Genomic DNA, 17648 nt, shown 5'->3' with positions numbered 1-17648 from the left:
TGTATAACTGAATCACAGTTACATTCTAGTGTATTATGTAGGTTCTCCAATTGAATTACATCATTGTGTATTTTCCTATGACCCATTGTTTGGTTAAACATTTCCTCTACATACTGATTTTGCTACAGGAAAGAAAGAACATATAAACCCTATGCTGCAAGAAGGATCACTAAGAGGACTTGTTTTCTTTTTCTTTTCTGTTGCACTGTAGTGAATCAGAGGAATATCACCTCGGATATGAATGATCTGCACACCACCATCCAAGACATCCGCTTAGCTTGCCAAAATATGCCAGCCAATGCTGAGGACCGCTTTGCTGTTGTTATGAGTGTATCCTTCCAATCTCTGTAGCAGAAACACTTGAGGAAATTCAAAGAAAATCATTAAAAAAAAAAAAAAAATTATATATATATATATATATATATATATATATATATATATATATATATATATATATATATATATATATATATATATATATATATATATATATAGCTGTCTTTCTGTGTGTTTGTATGCGAAAACTAGAACCTCACTTTTTTGTACCTCAAAGCCAAACTGTTTTTTTTGTTTGTTTGTTCTTTTTTTTTTTTTTTTTACATTTTTATATAAGCTGATGGCAGGAGATTAAACAACAGTGTGCTCTTTGATTAGAATCTGTTTTGTCAAAAAAAAGTAGGATAAGTAGGTGAATGTAAATCTTTAGCTGTTCTTGTTTTGTTTTGTTTTGTTTTGTTTTGTTTTGTTTTGTTTTGTTTTGTTTTGTTTTGTTTTGTTTTGTTTTGTTTTGTTTTGTTTTGTTGTCTTTTGTTTTGTTGTCTTTTGTTTTGTTTTGTTTCGAGAGACATTAACTGTTTAATTATGAATGGAATCTGTGTAAGGTCTTGTGATGCATCTGGTTTTTAATGCTCAGTGCAATTGAATATATCTTCAAACAAACTGTCATGACACTCACTCAAGATAGTATGTATTACAATGAACATAACATAAGCCCTTTGTTGAACAAACATAAAACAATTTGAGGAAACTGACTAAAATCAGCTGTAGAAGATGTTGTAGCTTTTCCTTATGTTTTGGTTTATTTGGTTTATTAATCAAAGCATGGTCATTTATTGTATTTGGCTATTGTGTTCTTAGTATTCAGAAATACACTATGTTTCTCTGGTACATGATGTAAACATGCCATTGGATGCTATGTATTTCCTTAACTGTGACTTGTGTAGGGTTTTTTAGAAAACAGTCACCCTGCCGTGCAGTCTCTGGAGTCTCTACAGCAGAGAGCTATGGAGGAATTCTGTAAGGTTGCCTCATTCTTTGGGGAGGACGGCAAGGTCACCACCACCGAGGCTTTTTTCGGCATCTTTGCCGAATTTACTTCAAAGTTTGAAGTGAGTTGTTTGGCTGAACAGTATTTTTAATTTGTATTGCAAAGTGTTTTTCATGTCCAAATTTTCTTTTGATAGATTATTTTATTTATATTTATGATACACTTACTGACATTTCACTGTGATGCAATGCCATTTGAATTCATCTTACTCATTCAATTCATTTTAATTCTATAATATATAGTTATAGTCATCTTTTAAGGAGCATCTTGTGACAGGAAAATTTTATGCAAATTCAGGTCAAGAGTTTTGTTCCCCCAAACATCCGAATGGGGGAAAATTGTGAACTCTGTGACTTTGATCATGGCATGAAACTTAGTACTAGATGGGCTTATTTGAATCTTTCAGAAACTGGTTTTAGTTGTAACATTTGTAAAAAAAAATATTGTTTGAGTTACTGTAGACTACTTGTCAGCTCAGACCAGTCTGGTCATTCTCCTCTGATCTCTCACAGGATGTTATTTTTTGTATTTCACAGTTTAAACTGTTGTGTGTGGACATCCCGAGAGATCAGCAGTTTTGGAAACACTCAATTCAGCCAATCTGGTACCAACAACCATGCCACAGTTAAAGTCATAATCAAGTCAAGTCAAGTCAAGAAGCTTTTATTGTCATTTCAACCATATATAGCTGATGCAGTACACAGTGAAATGAAACAACATTCCTCCTGAAACCAGGTGCTACATAAAACAACATAAAACAACAGTCACAAAACAGAAGAACACAGGGCCAGGAACTAAGATCCTCGCCACATAAAGTGCATGTGTGCAACTGGTGCAAACAGTGCAAAAGACAACACAAGACAGTGCAAGACAACACAGGACAGTGCAGGACAATACACAATACAAAAAATATAAAAATAAAAACAACAATAGCTCTGCCAGTAAAACCTGTCGTGACAGAATAATTTCCCCATTCTGAAATGTATTTGAGACCATTGCCAAAAGATCTCGACCTCCATCTACATTATAACTTACATTGTCTTGTATAATCTCCTGAATGTTCATATGTACAGGTAATAAAATGCATGGTGAGTGTACAACTCACAGAGATGAATGTAGGAATTCTGTCAAAAATTAAAATAAATGTAATAATTAAATAATGATATCTGTGTGTGTGTGTGTGTGTGTGTATATATATATATATATATATATATATATATATATATATATATATATATATATATATATATATATATATATATATATATATATACAGTACAGACCAAAAGTTTGGACACACCTTCTCATTCAAAGAGTTTTCTTTATTTTCATGACTATGAAAATTGTAGATTCACACTGAAGGCATCAAAACTATGAATTAACACGTGGAATTATATATGGAATTATATACATAACAAAAAAGTGTGAAACAACTGAAAAATGTCATATTCTAGGTTCTTCAAAGTAGCCACCTTTTGCTTTGATTACTGCTTTGCACACTCTTGGCATTCTCTTGATGAGCTTCAAGAGGTAGTCACCTGAAATGGTCTTTCAACAATCTTGAAGGAGTTCCCTGAGAGATGCTTAGCACTTGTTGGCCCTTTTGCCTTCACTCTGCGGTCCAGCTCACCCCTAAACCATCTCGATTGGGTTCAGGTCCGGTGACTGTGGAGGCCAGGTCATCTGGCGCAGCAGCCCATCACTCTCCTTCTTGGTCAAATAGCCCTTGATGCCTTCAGTGTGACTCTAAAATTTTCATAGTCATGAAAATAAAGATAACTCTTTGAATGAGAAGGTGTGTCCAAACTTTTGGTCTGAACTGTGTATAAATATATATATACATAAATAAAGAATTTTGTGTGTGTGTGTGTGTGTGTGTGTGTGTGTGTGTGTGTGTGTGTGTGTGTGTGTGTGTGTGTGTGTGTGTGTGTGTGTGTGTGTGTTATAGAGAGCCCTAATGGAGAACCAGGCCACTGAGAACCCTCCACGCAGCCCACGCACTCCTCGCATGGCATCTCCTCTAGCATGGTGATGGGACACACAACCTGTATACACATTTATACAAAGTACACACCTACTCACATATATTATACATGCACTTAAAGACTTTCTTTTGACAAATGAACAAATACAAACATACCTGAAACAATTGCTTCCCTACATACGCTGATTTTCTGAGCCACAAAGGTAACATGTTTCTGGAACGTATTCAAACAAAATCAAAATAAAAAAATTAATAAATAAAAAAAATTAATACAAAAAAAACTAAAGACATGTCTTAAGTCAAAAGATTGTATAGTGACATTATACAGCTTGACTTTTAATGTACACATCAACATAGATATGGTACTGAATCAGCTGTGGAATGTGAACAGAACTGTGAATGAAATTCTACACTAATGAAAAACCTGGTGTTGTTTTGGATATTTCATGTGCTTACATGTTAATTTATGAAGGTTTCTTCTACTATAGAATATATTTCTTTGGATATAACATACTATATTTCTTATAGAGATATAGGGCTAATTTATTATTATTCTGATTATTATTCTAAGAAAGTAAATTATTATATAGTAGGGTGCAATATCACATGCAATATATGAATATTGATATTATTAGAGTTGTTATTGTATGAGTTTCTCTAGGTAGTTTTTATTATAGTATGAAAGAGCAGGTGTACTTATGAAAGAATTAAGGATAAGAACTCTTTTTGTGGTCATCCATAATGAATGTATTTATTTGCAGCTTTACATTTCGCCATTAGTGTGCAGCCAAACATTTTTTTATTCATGGGTATACCAAGGGTTCTTTCCTCATGTAATGGGAATTTGCTTTATAATATATTGAATGTAAAATAGAACAAAATTTGTTTGTTTGTTTAATTTTTTTTTTATCAGAAAATGTATAGAATATGTATCATCTGTTTTTATTGTGTATTGTTAATGTTGTGTATTAAATAAATAGATTTATGAGTCCTTTTTTTATTTGGTAAGATTATTGTTTATTATTTAATATTGTTTGTATGTTATGATTTTGTTAACAGTTTACAGACGGGTTTATGAGGCCTGGGAGGTTGCAATAAATGCAAACGTTAAGTGAATGAAAGTGAATAATAAAATCGGCACTATTATGATATATTTATAAAAAAAAAAAAAAAAAGTTAATTGGTTTTAAAAATTGATTCAATATGAAGATATTTTAGTAATAATACTCTTATGGCACTACAGTAATAACATGCATATAGCTATACTACAAAAAAGTGTTTTAAAATTGGTTTAAAACTGATTTCTGTGTGAGATATTTCTTTCCTCATGTTTTATTTGGTTCCTAAATGCAGGCCTCCTGTATATGTTTGAACTGTGAATTTTCCTGAATAAGGTGCATTGTTGCCTTACTGTGCTTCAGTACTGAACATTTTCACGTTCTGTATCTTTTACATTTGGATTTGCTGTCAGAACATTGAGCTTCAGTATTTTATTTTATCTTAGTATTATGTTTATTTTGTCCTTAACAGGTTTTGTCAACTTTACTGTTTAATTGCTAGTGCAACATCATTCGGTTACCTTTTGGTAATAAAAGAATTACATTTTAACCAGCATGTGTAGTCTTATATAAGAAGTTGAAGGAGTCTGGAGTTTGATCCCATGGTCATAGGGGAAGATTATAGACACCTGGATGACAATATTACAAATGTCTGAATGGTGAGAGCTTTAGCGTGCTATGAAACTGTAGCTCTACTATCAGGAAGAAAAACTTGTACTTGGTGAGTAAAGCTCTTCCTTTCCCTTCACTGCGTTTACAAAAGCCAGATGGTGTTGTTCATGACTTTTTCACACCTGACAAATGGGTGTGGGAGATGGCTTAAATGGTAGACATGATTCATCATGACATCTCATTACACAAACTGCGCTCCGTTTTATTGCAGCATGACATGTTGGTGAAGGGGTGGTAAAAGGGCACTTGTTGGCACATGACTGAAATTATTATAGATTTTGAAACATAGATGCCTTTTCCAGATTGAATTCATGTTATTAGTGAAAATGAATACTTGTTAATATGTTACTTTTTGCTTTGTACATTGAGTTCTGTGAACATTGAGAACAAAAGCACAATTGTGTGTGTGTGTGTGTGTGTGTGTGTGTGTGTGTGTGTGTGTGTGTGTGTGTGTGTGTGTGTGTGTTTATATTAAATTATATTAGAGACTGAGAGCATGGGATAACTGTGTTACTGTTTGCTGTTTTGATTGTAGTAGAAAATACACTTGAACCTTTAACCCCATGGCAAGTACAGAGATTCCAGATGTCTCCCCTACACCTGCAAAAGGGATCTCAAACGGACGACTGTCTGCAGCTGATTTAGCGGTGCTTATTGTGTATTTAATATTGATCCTGGCTGTAGGACTATGGGTGGGTATACTTATTAGCACATTCATACATTAATGCAGTGGATACAAATTTGTGTGTGTGGTTTTTGGTAAGACTTTACTTAAGGATCATTTTCATAGGATTATGTGACATCTGCATCTGTCTGTTAGAATGGCTGATATAATCCTACATTCGACTTTATATAGGATTACATCAGTTGTCTTAAAGAAAAACAAAATTAATGGTGACTTTTTTTATTCACCTCAGCCTGCGTTATTTTAGAGTGTCATGGCAGTGTCATGACATAGTCACATAACAGAGAGGAAAAAACATGCAGTGGCATTGCCAGGTGGCATTCACTAGAAAACTGAATAAAACTGAGCACTCTGCAGTCTGTTGAGCTTTATATTTAGCAGCATCGATATGGAACCCTGCTGTATCACACAGATGCATTGTGTAGGCTTTGAGAGTGATGATCAATAAATTGCAACAACCAACTTATGAATTTTTGGACTAGAAATAAAGTGAACAGCATTACACTATTTTAGAATTTTTAGTGGGGTTTATGACGTGATTCCGGAGGTTTCTACATTGTTATATGCCTATAGGTTTATGCCAGTTGGCATCGTGTGTCATCAATTTTATTAGATTTTTGTCTCAGAAAAGTGTAGTTCTGTTCATTTTAAAGGTTGTATTGTCACTTTCCATTAATTTCATAACAAAAAAGCATTGCCCTCTTTCCAAACTTATTCTCGTTTTATTCGTTATAATAAAGATTATTGTATAATAAAATCTTAAAAATATAAACTCACTTTAGTCTCATATTTGTCTAAAATGTATCTAAAAAAGAAACATAAGCACAAGTAAAAACATAATAATAAGTCTTTTGAGTCTAACTGACGTAGCCTTTGGCTGTATTGTATTTTGTATTGATGTTTCCAAAGATAGAATTTAACAGTTCAACTTTTCATTAATGTGATAAATAAATTTGTAGGTTGACACAAAACATATTTTCAAGAGCCAGAAAGTCTCTGTATTCTCAGTAACCTACAGAATTCATAGAAGACATAAAGCTCATTTGACAAGCCTTTTGAGTCCAGTGGTGGACAGTAAGGAATTAAATGTAACACGTTACTGTACTTAAGTAGCTTTTTTGCGTATCTGTACTTTTCTGAAGTATTTCCATTCGGGAAATACTTCACTACAATACTACATTTCAACTTCACTACATTTCAAATAACTCAATTAAATAACTTTGGTGGTATCTACTAAGCATTAACATACAGTTCAGCATCAGTTTAACAGCAAGAGAACATTTTTGTGAGGAATAAATGATGGAGGAAAATTCTGACTCGAACTTGCCTCAACACTCGTGGAATTATTTGTGAAGTTTTTCGGTGTTCTGAAAGTAACATTAGAGTCTTGTTTTCACATAAACTGAGTTGATTAGGGAAGAGTCTTGGGACAAAAATAATACAAGGACTTTATTGTCATAGTAAATTACAGTACTTTGGAAACCTACGTTAGTTACAACTTACGTACATTTGAAGGCAAATAGTTTTGTAATTTTTAAAAAGTTTAAATAGAGCACTTTTACAATTACTTTATATCATGAAAAGCAATAAACTTGTATACGTCTTCAAAAAAGTGTAGTGGTAGAGATAGGTATGGTTAAAATCTTGCCATATTGTTGCTATGTTGTTGCAGAATATGGCATTTGGAGCATTCAAGGGGAAGTTCGAACAACATATGTTAGTGTCAGAAAACTGATAATAAGTGTGAAGGTGCTGGTGCTAAAGCAATGTTACCCATTCTCTAATGAAGCTCTGATAATGCCCAAAAGATCTATACAAGAAGTTGTGTTCATTTATGTTGTGTTTCATGGCAATACAGCTATCAGAAATCACATTTGTAATTAAATGCTTTGCTGCTTTCAAGTCTATGTGGAAAACCAAGAGAAGCACAGTGAATGGATATTTCCTAGCAGGCAAAAACATGTCCTGGTGGCCGGTGAGTTCTCACAATCAACATAATAACTGTGCAGACTATGAGATTTCTCTGGAAGCAGATTTATTAATTGAGATTGATTTTTTTTGTGTTTCTGCAGGTAGGAGCATCTCTGTTTGCTAGTAATGTGGGCAGTGGTCACTTCATTGGTCTGGCAGGATCAGCAGCTGCAACAGGCATCGGGCCCACAGCATATGAGTGGAATGTAAAGCTCTAATAGCCACGTTTTTTTCCTGCAGACACAGTATCTTTTCTGTCAAATTGTTGGATATTCAACAAATCCTGGTAACATTACCTTAACACTTTTTCCTCTTTTTTTTCTTTTAGGGTATGCTGATGGTTCTGCTATTAGGCTGGCTTTTCCTTCCCATCTACATAGCTTCTGGGGTCAGAGGGCTTGTACATAGTAATGCATCAATATTCATTTTTAATACACATTACTCTGATCACAAAAATGTAATGTTTTTGTAGGTGACAACTATGCCGGAGTATCTTCAAAGGAGATTTGGTGGCAAAAGAATACAGATCTTTCTTGCTATTTTGTATTTATTTATTTACATCTTCACAAAAATATCGGTACGTGTCAAAAAAATCTGCTTTTCTGCACTTCTAAGGAATGATTATACAGGATTAGTGATTTACAATTGCATTTCTATTCCAATCTACACTTTTGATTCAGCATAAATGGAATGCGGTTGCACAATATTCCCAAGTGGGACAACAGCCTTTGGCCTAACATTAAGCAGGAGGCTTCTGAATAATAAATGAGGTGAACTTTGCGATCATGTTTAACAGTACATTATTCTAGAATGTAGTGGTTACAAAGTGACCTATTGTAAGGAGCACTGTAATAATTTGTTTACTCCTTCACCCCACCTCCTATCCATATCCATGAACACAAAGCCTTGTCTCTCAGAATCATGTTTTGCTCTCAGGGATTATTCACATTAAAATTCACACATTTGGTAAAGTAATCGGAAGCTAACGTTCCATCAATTCATGCTACTTTCACAGGTATAACAAAGCTATAAATAAACTATAACCTGCCATTGAGCGTACTGATTTGTTGGTGCTTTTTTTGATCCAAGCAATTTGCAGGTTTATATATAAATAACTCAAGACAAATCTATCAGTGTCCATTTTTATAGTCTTCATAGTCAGCAGGCTTCTTTAATTTAGTAAAGCAAGCCTCATATTTCCTTCTGTATTATTTAACTTAACATCATTACACCTTTTGCTGCAAATTGAAACATTTTCCAGACATTAAGTTTTTCTTAATGTATCTTTTTACAATTGTGTAATGTTTGTTTCTGAGCAGTGAAGATTTTAATGGCCCAACCTTTTGTTGTTTATAATATGACCAACAAGAGGGGTATAAACATAGTCAGTGGGTCCAGGAACCTGTTTTTCATACATAACAAAAACATTTAAAAAAAAAAGATGTATACCAGTATAGCCAGATTCAGCACACTTCCCATTTGTGCTTGGATGCAGAAAATATATCAAGACCCGAAATCAGAATCAGCAAGTCAACAGCTCATTAATGCAAATTGTAGGGAAGCCTGTAGAGGACAGTTAAAGCATTCTTGCACAAGGCATGCACAATTTCATTTAATGTGCTGCAAAATTAGAGATATTGAATTATAATAGCTTTATTTATTCATTATTAATCAGTAGTGACAACATATTATGTTATATCTTAATTTTGTAGATTTTGTAGTTTTGATGAAAAATAAAAATGAAGGATCATGAAAAATTAACAGTAATTTAATTTAGCCATTTTATCGAATTAAGAGTAACAAATGGACCCCTGCATAAGGTATATTGAGGTATATTAGCCACAGTAGTAGGTATTATTTATGATCGGTGCACCTTGAAAACAAATAGATGTTTAGGCTGTTTGAATTGTATGTGTACAGGTGGATATGTATGCTGGGGCTGTGTTCATTCAGCAGGCTCTGGGTTGGAATATTTATCTTGCTGTCATTCTTCTCCTGGCCATTACTGCACTTTATACAGTAGCAGGTGAGATAGTTTAATCAAAGCCAACAGGCTCAGGATGACACATGCAATACATATACATATATAATGTTTATTATGATGGCTGCTGTGCACATATATTTTGAAGAATGTGTTTTTAGGTGGTCTTGCAGCCGTCATTTACACTGATGCAGCTCAGACTGTCATCATGCTGATCGGGGCCCTGACGCTAATGGGATTCAGTATGTAGTTTTCTTTTCCATTCATCCGCCAGCTATATGATCTGTGTTTAATTTCTAACATTTCTCCCAGGACATTTTATGGACAATACAACTATGACTGTTGCTAAAACATTCAGGTCCTTTAACTTCTGTTTCTTTTTTTTTTTCTTTTCTTTTTCTCTTACTTATGGGGAGGTTTTGTGGAGGTCGGGGGCTGGCAAGCCATTTTTGATGGCTACAGCAAGGCCATTCCATCTATTAGAGTCCCAAATAGCACTTGTGGTATTCCTAGTGAGGACGCCTTCCACGTTTTTCAGGATCCAGTGACCTCAGAATTTCCTTGGCCAGGGGTGGTTCTGGGAATGTCAATGCCCTCTATATGGTACTGGTGTTCGGATCAGGTGAGGAAAGTAAAACAAGTAGTTCAGACAGACAGACAGACAGACAGACAGACAGACAGACAGACAGACAGACAGACAGACAGACAGACAGACAGATAGATAGATAGATAGATAGATAGATAGATAGATAGATAGATAGATAGATAGATAGATAGATAGATAGATAGATAGATAGATAGATAGATAGATAGAGATTTACAAATAGCATTTTGTTTTGTTTTGTTTGTTTTTCTGGAGATTTAGCATGTTTGCCTTATTGTCTAGGTATAAAGGAACTGTAAAAAATTTGAAAATAAGCAATAATATAAACCAGGAATCATCACAAGGTGGTCTGTAGACTTGCTGTAGCTGCAGACACTCACTGAACTGATGAAAATAGAAACACATTTGATACTACTGGAACATTCTGGCTTCTGTTGCAGTTTTTTGTATTATGATTATTTCATGTATCCTCTTTGGTCTGATAATGAAACTGAGGGGAGGGAGGGAGGGAGGGAGGGAGGGAGAGAGAGAGAGAGAGAGAGAGAGAGAGAGAGAGAGAGAGAGAGAGAGAGAGAGAGAGAGAGAGAGAGAGAGAAATGTTTCAAGCAATTGATCAGATAAATATTTATTTCTTCACATCATTTCAGGGAATTTGGCTCTAATCAAATTCTGGTAACATGATAAACCACTATAAAAAAAAACCCATATTGTTTTACTTATTGCCATGAACTAATCACCAATGGTTAGTTGTGCAAATGTAACAGTTATGTTTTGTAGACAAACATAGTTTTTGTAGCTGGAATTCAAATATTAGTTACAGCTAAAATATTTGTTATTTTCTTTAGGTTTCCATTAATATTTAATTTATGACATTATAGCTTTATAAAGTGTATATTCTCTAGAAAAAACATGCATTTTATGGCTTTTTTTTAATGGCAGGTTATAGTGCAGCGCTCGCTGGCTGCTAAAAACCTGCTGCATGCTAAAGGAGGCTCTTTGCTGGCTTCCTACCTTAAGGTCCTGCCATTTTTCATGATGGTGCTGCCAGGCATGATCAGCAGAATCCTCTTTCCAGGTCTTTGTGCTAAAAAATCTTTTTAAAACCCAGATATTTGTAGAAATGTATATATATATATATATATATATATATATATATATATATATATATATATATATATATATATATATATATATATATATATATATAAAAAGGAAGAAATTACTAAGTGCTTGTACACAGTGTGTTTTGGTCCTAATTGGATGTGGTTGTCTAGATGAGGTTGGCTGTGCAGACCCTGAAGTGTGTAAAGAGATTTGTGGGAATCCGTTGGGCTGTTCAGATATCGCCTACGCCAAACTGGTCATGGAACTCCTCCCTTCAGGTTTTTTAACCCTCCTTTGATTACGAGTTACTACATTGTGTTGAGTTTCCTGCCATCAGGATGGTTGACTGCGATTGTTAATGTATTTTTCCTGTAGGTCTGCGGGGTCTGATGATGGCTGTAATGATAGCTGCTCTCATGTCTTCCCTGACCTCCATCTTTAACAGCTCCAGCACTCTGTTTACCATGGACTTATGGAGATATTTCCACCGTGGTGCCCCTGAGTGGGAGCTTATGATTGTAGGCAGGTAGGACTTTAATCAATGCATGTCACACATAGCTGGGAGCTCAGGGCTCTAAAAGTGTCATACCTTAATATTTCAGGCAATTTTTGTGTTGATTTCCAGAGCGGAAAAAGATAAACTGCTTTTTCCTGGTCAGGGTCATGTTGCCTCTGGAGCCTATTATTTTGTGAGGTGTGAGGTGAAGATACACAGGATGAAACAGCAGTCCATTGCTGGGAATCATTCCTACATCCAAACACACATATGCACAGTTATTTTACAGCCAATCTACATTGCTGTTTCTGAATTTGGGAGCAAACCAAAGAATCTGTAAGAAACCAGTGTGACACAATGGACTATTTGCAGGAATTTTCTAAAAAGTCACTGCTAGACATGATAAAGCCACATTCTAAAGACACATTGAGGCTTTTTTTCCCCCAACTCATCCTTTCATCATTTACTTTCACTCATATACAGTGTGATCTAGAGGATGCACAGAGATCTACAAAGTTTGTGTGCTTTTAGAGTGTTTGTCCTGGTCCTGGTGGTGGTGTCTGTGCTATGGATCCCCCTGGTTCAGTCCAGTCAAGGTGGCCAGCTCTTTATCTACTTACAGTCTATCAGCACTTACCTGCAGCCGCCTATCTCTGTAGTGTTTATGGCAGGATGCTTCTGGAGAAGGACAAATGAGAAGGTATTTTGTGTGTGTGTGTGTGTGTGTGTGTGTGTGTGTGTGTGTGTGTGTGTGTGTGTGTGTGTGTTTGTGTGTGTGTGTGTGTGTGTGTGTGTGTGTGTGTGTGTGTGTGTGTGTGTGTCTATGCTCACTATTTTTTTATTGTGTCATTATAGGCATAATTAAGAAACATGAAAAAGAAAACTCTGTCTAGGCTTCTATCTATTTACTGGTCTTTACACATTATTTTAATTAAAAAAATTATTAAATCATTTCTACTAATTTTCTATTTTAGCAGTTATTTGTTAGTTGTCAGCATGTCTATAAACTCTAATACCTCACAGAGGATTAATAATGTGGTTCAAAATGTCCATAATAGATTATAATCAGTCTTATTTTATAGTTTAGAATTGCGCGTTACTATTCATTACAGTCTTATGTGGATTGATGACGTATAATTATAAAGCATCTGTAATAAAAAAGAGTAACATTCTGAAATGGCACCAGTAAGAGCTTCAGGGCAATAAAAATTATAAATCATCATTCATTAGGCTGAGAGATATTAGTCATTTTATTTCCATAATGTAATTTAGAAAATACCCTTCCCGATAAAGTTTAACACACTCATCTCAAAACGATAAAGAGCCACTTGGAAAAGCATTTCAGAACACACAACACCACAAACTTACTGGTTACCCATCAGCCAGATCAGAAATGGGAGGCTGGAGTGCATTCTGGTTCAGCAAATCTCAATTTTGAAAAAGATTGAGAACAAAAAACAGGCACTGTATTACAGTCTTCAGGATCCCTCTAATCCCAGTTACAACGTGATAGTGGACATCATATCTTTTTTAGCCCTGCAATTACAGAATAAGTGCTTTAAAACTATATGCCAATTTACAGTAAATGTTGTCGTCACCGTTTGGTTGTTCAGAGCCACTGTAGTCTGTGGCAGTAGTAGTGATGAATTATTGAAAAAAGTGAGTGAATATGGAGTGTTAATACTGCCTCGGTTATTCTTTAAAGACGTAACTTTATGCATGTCTTACATAGTTTAAGCCACACTATATGGGCACGAGGTTTGAGGACACCTGACCATTAGACTCGTATGTGCTTTTTTAACATCCCATTCCACATTTAGTGATTATTTGCTGTTGCTCCACACTTCTGGGAAGATGTTCCACTAGTGTGTGTTTGTGAAGATTTGTGCTCATTCAGCCACATGGGTGTTAATAAAGTCAGATACTGATGTAGAGTGAAGAGACCTGAGGTGCAGTTGTGTTCGATTCATCTAAAATGTGTTTATAATAGGGTTGAGGTCAGAGGTCTATAGCAGGACACTCAAGAGCTTCCACGCCAAACCATGTAATGCATATCTTCATAGAGCTCGCTTTGTGCACAGGATTGTCATGCTGGAACAGGTTTGGGTCTCCTAGTTCAAATGAAGGGAAAATTTTATTCTACTATATTCAAAGTCATCCTATAGAATTGTGTAGCAGCTATATCGGGAAGAACCATATATACGGCTAGGAAAGTATCCGAAAATATCCGAATATTTTTGTCCGTATAGGAAAGTTTTTTTGTTTTTATCAATCCCGTACATGTTCGTCTTTAACACTGTGTGTGATTTAGGGGGCATTCTGGGGCTTGGTGCTGGGGCTGCTGGTTGGAATTGTGAGGATGATTCTGGATTTCATCTACCCAGTACCACAGTGCTACGAGACAGACACCAGGCCTGATATCATTAAGTACGTTCACTATCTGTATTTCTCCATCATCCTCTCGCTGCTCACACTAATTGTCGTGGTGAGCGTCAGCCTGGCCACGGAGAAACCCACAGAAGAACAGGTCAGGAACAAACAGCAGAATGATAATGACAGTATGCTTATATGGAAAGTAAAGGGGCACCTTGTAAAGTCTCCTTAAACCAACAATAACCAGATAATTACCCATGAATACAGCAGAAAAGCAGTGGCGCATGATGTTAACGTGCTCTATGTCACAGGTAAGTCGGCTGACCTGGTTCACGAGGTTTGATCCTGTGAAGAGCACTGTGGCCGATAAAGAAGATGGAACCCTTTCTATCGATAATGGCTTAGAAAAGGAGAAAAGTCGTGGAAATGTGACAGAGCCCACAAATGGTATATTCTTCTTTAGTGGAAGATTAATCTTACTTAATTTTAGCACTAATGACGGTTTGTCCAGTAGGGGGCGCCAGTAACTCACAAATGAAACAACCTTTTTGCCTTCTCAAAGTGAATAGTAAAACTATACTAGTGTTATTAATGGTTAGGTTATTTATTGTTTACAAAGCCCTCAACAATGTCTTTGTAAACATGTCTTTTATACTGACATACAAAACCTTTTCCTCAGGCTCGAGTACACGCCATGCTGAGACACCCTCCAGGCTAAAGTCCGCTCTGCTCTGGCTGTGTGGGATGGAGAAGAATCCCGAAAGACAGCAGCCCCCTCCAGCGCCTGAGGCCGCTGTGTGCTCCCTCGAGGAAGAGCCGTGTCTGCGGCATGTGGTAAATGCCAACCTCGTTGTCTGCCTGTCAGTGGCAGTGTTTCTGTTTGCCTACTGGGCATGACAGGCCTTGAGTCTTAATATCTCAAGGAAAGAGACAGTAATGATCCTCTGAAGTATGCTCAGTATTTTGTGTTTCTTAAGTTATCAAGTAATTAATCACCTAACAATTTACATCTGGTTTACATAGGTTATGCCTATTTTATTTACGCAGATGAAACAATTATAAAACCTTTTTTTTTTTTACAAGCCTCATACTCCACAATAATGTGGGCAATACTTTCACTTATTATCGAATTTATTCTCTTCACAGAACTTTGAAAAAATATATATAACCTCTACTATTTACTATCCAATAAATACTTTCACAAAACTCGAAACGTATATTTTAAAATTCATTTTATTTTTCTTGCCTGGCATTTTAATAGATTATTGTATGTCATTCAACTTGCTGTGTAGGAAATACAGCAGTAATCAGTACAACACACTGTAGTAGCTTTGCTTTGAGAGATGTGCAGAACCAGCTCTGCTGCAGAAAAGGTGCACACAGTATAAAAGAAATAAAAATACAAATCACCATTTACAAGCCTTTAAACCATTTAGAAATAACACGTTCCAAAAACAGCTCTGTCAGTAATTAAAAGGATGAATTACAAGCAAAAAAATAAAAATAAAAAATTTGACAAATATTTAAACCTGGATAAAATCAAATATCATATTTGCAATCTGGCTTTAATTTGCAATGATTTAGTATTGGGTAAAACATCCAAAAATTCTACAACATAGTCAAGAAATAAAATAAGCTTGTGTCTGTTGTTCTTATAGTTAGAGGAATTTATTATTGTAATAATGCGTACAGTTGGGCGAAATGATTGTTTAAAACAGCATGTAGATTATCCACTTATTTAAATGGTGAAAAACAGATATGTAAGTTTGATTTATTGCTGTATTATTTGGTCCATTTAATCAAACCCTGTGCAACATCACAATTTTCTCATCACCATTAAAACATATTGATAGTGATTGTCTGATTTGTAAGAAAGAAAAAAAAAAAAAAAAAGACAAGAAAGACGCAATCCATATTCCACCACAGGAATAAAAGTACTCAAAAATCAATACTTGATACTCTGCATTTCCGCATGTATCCCATTAAAAAAATCTTTTTCACTATTATACATTTCCTATAACAGGTTTTTGGTCTCTTAGAAATCACTCCATTATCTCATAATAAAGATGGCGGACAGGAACAGGACAAAATGGTAATATACATACAAAGCAGCACATTATTCTGTGGGCGAATGTGAACTTTGAGAAGCTCGGTTTGCTTTGTTTTTGTTGTTCCCTCATAATTATGTACGGTAAAACACTTACAATGGCACAAGTAATAAAAACGCATGTTTGTAGCTTATAATACGAAACTCAAAAAAACTAAACAAAAAAATAACATTTGTGAAGTTAAAGCCAAAGCGTCTGGAACCATTCTGGCACGAGAGAGAGGTTACAGTTTGTGTGATATTGGTACAGTATACAGCATGTTTATCGCTTACCTCAAGCTTCAATATGTCAGCAATTTGAAACAGTAACAGCGTCTTAAAAAGATCCCTCGGTGCCAAGAAGACCACGGAGTGCCAGGATTTAGTCTACAGACTCACTCTGCCTCAAAACAGCATTGAAGGGAGTGATTGGCTACATGAGTAGAAGGCATTTCATCTTTTCCTCAAAGGATGGTGCTCTCTGATTGGGTCTCAGCATCATGGGGTGTAGTCACAGGCTGTTCCACATCTATATGCGGGACAAGGAGCCGCCCGGACCCCTTCAATGTTATGGCCACATCTGTACGATCAGAATTTACAATTAAATCAAGTTTGAGTGCTACTTACCAGCTCTATTCACTGCTTAGATGTTGAGGGGAAATAAGCAAGGAAATATTTAACACACCACGAATTTGTCACTTTGCTAGTTGCATTTAATGCTAGAATTCAAAACTTCGAGATATCAATAAAAGGAGGCTACTTATTAACTCGATTTGCAGTTTGTTTTGACAGTATCCGTGGTGCGGTGGCCTCACATCCTCCTTTATCCCATAATGGACTCGGAAGTGAAAGTTAGAAAGCAGCGTACAAATCAGGGGTCTCATTTATCAAAGCGTGCGTAGAACAAGCTGGAATTCTGTGCATGAGAACCACAACGTTACAGTAGAATATTGAAATGTTCTACAGGCACATATGCACACAGGGACGTCAACAAATCACACACATTCTACACTGCCTTATGAAAACACTCCCAAATTAGAAATATAGGTATGATAACGACCTACGTATTCACATTCGATTTGCACATTTTTGTAAACTGGCGCAGATGGGAGCAATCTCGTTGTTGTTGTTGTTATCGGTACTGCTGCTGCATTATGAAATGTACAATCCTGGGCAAAGAATATTTCCAGTTACAAAAATGAGCAAGATTTCAACAAACAGGGAAATACTTCTATACAAGGTGGTATTTAAAAGTTTTAAAACTAGTTTTGTAACACGCCAACAGATAGCAGTATAAAGCTGCACGG

The 17648-nt window shown here is 35.6% G+C and overlaps 3 protein-coding genes across 15 annotated transcripts in view; 2 read left to right on the top strand and 1 right to left on the bottom strand.

Moving 5' to 3' along the window:
- The window catches only part of grid2ipa (glutamate receptor, ionotropic, delta 2 (Grid2) interacting protein, a), a 34199-nt gene extending 29897 nt beyond the window's left edge, over window positions 1-4302 (top strand). For both annotated transcript variants that reach the window (XM_083565674.1, XM_083565675.1), the window contains 3 exons: window positions 212-330; window positions 1224-1388; window positions 3276-4302. In XM_083565674.1, the coding sequence (XP_083421800.1) occupies window positions 212-330; window positions 1224-1388; window positions 3276-3359 (368 nt within the window). In that variant the 3' untranslated portion in view covers window positions 3360-4302. The remainder of the gene's footprint in view (window positions 1-211; window positions 331-1223; window positions 1389-3275) is intronic.
- Window positions 4303-4977: 675 nt separating this feature from the next.
- Window positions 4978-16532, top strand: slc5a11 (solute carrier family 5 member 11). Of its 3 annotated transcripts, XM_083565699.1 has the most exons (16): window positions 4978-5090; window positions 5577-5733; window positions 7630-7701; window positions 7799-7903; window positions 8026-8085; window positions 8170-8274; window positions 9618-9723; window positions 9840-9920; window positions 10095-10300; window positions 11222-11357; window positions 11557-11664; window positions 11762-11912; window positions 12414-12582; window positions 14194-14409; window positions 14567-14702; window positions 14935-16532. In XM_083565699.1, the coding sequence occupies exons 2-16, from the start codon at window positions 5605-5607 to the stop codon at window positions 15150-15152; spliced, it is 1998 nt and encodes a 665-aa protein (XP_083421825.1). In that variant the 5' UTR covers window positions 4978-5090; window positions 5577-5604; the 3' UTR covers window positions 15153-16532. The 3 variants fall into 3 exon arrangements, with proteins under 3 accessions (XP_083421825.1, XP_083421827.1, XP_083421826.1); XM_083565700.1 differs by lacking the exon at window positions 4978-5090 and having other exon boundaries at window positions 5516-5733; XM_083565701.1 differs by lacking the exon at window positions 14935-16532 and having other exon boundaries at window positions 14194-14629.
- arhgap17b (Rho GTPase activating protein 17b) overlaps window positions 15471-17648 on the bottom strand; it is a 37482-nt gene continuing 35304 nt past the window's right edge. For 9 of the 10 annotated variants that reach the window (XM_083565692.1, XM_083565688.1, XM_083565694.1 and 6 more), the window contains one exon: window positions 15471-16921. Coding sequence is in view for 5 of the 10 variants with exons in the window: in XM_083565688.1 (XP_083421814.1) it covers window positions 16806-16921 (116 nt within the window). In the remaining 5 variants the exon portion in view is untranslated. The remainder of the gene's footprint in view (window positions 16922-17648) is intronic. The other variant, XM_083565693.1, reaches the window with a different exon arrangement.

This window comes from Silurus aristotelis (genome assembly GCF_946808225.1).
Source record: "Silurus aristotelis genome assembly, chromosome: 17".
Lineage (NCBI taxonomy): Eukaryota > Metazoa > Chordata > Actinopteri > Siluriformes > Siluridae > Silurus > Silurus aristotelis.
This window is presented reverse-complemented; position numbering and strand designations above follow the sequence as displayed.

Coding starts and splice junctions, on each gene's coding strand:
- slc5a11 (XM_083565699.1), top strand. CDS start 5,605: ATGGCAAGTACAGAGATTCCAGATGTCTCCCCTACACCTGCAAAAGGG. Junction 11,358..11,556: donor CAGCAGAATCCTCTTTCCAG/GTCTTTGTGCTA, acceptor GTGGTTGTCTAG/ATGAGGTTGGCTGTGCAGAC. Junction 12,583..14,193: donor GGAGAAGGACAAATGAGAAG/GTATTTTGTGTG, acceptor TGTGTGATTTAG/GGGGCATTCTGGGGCTTGGT.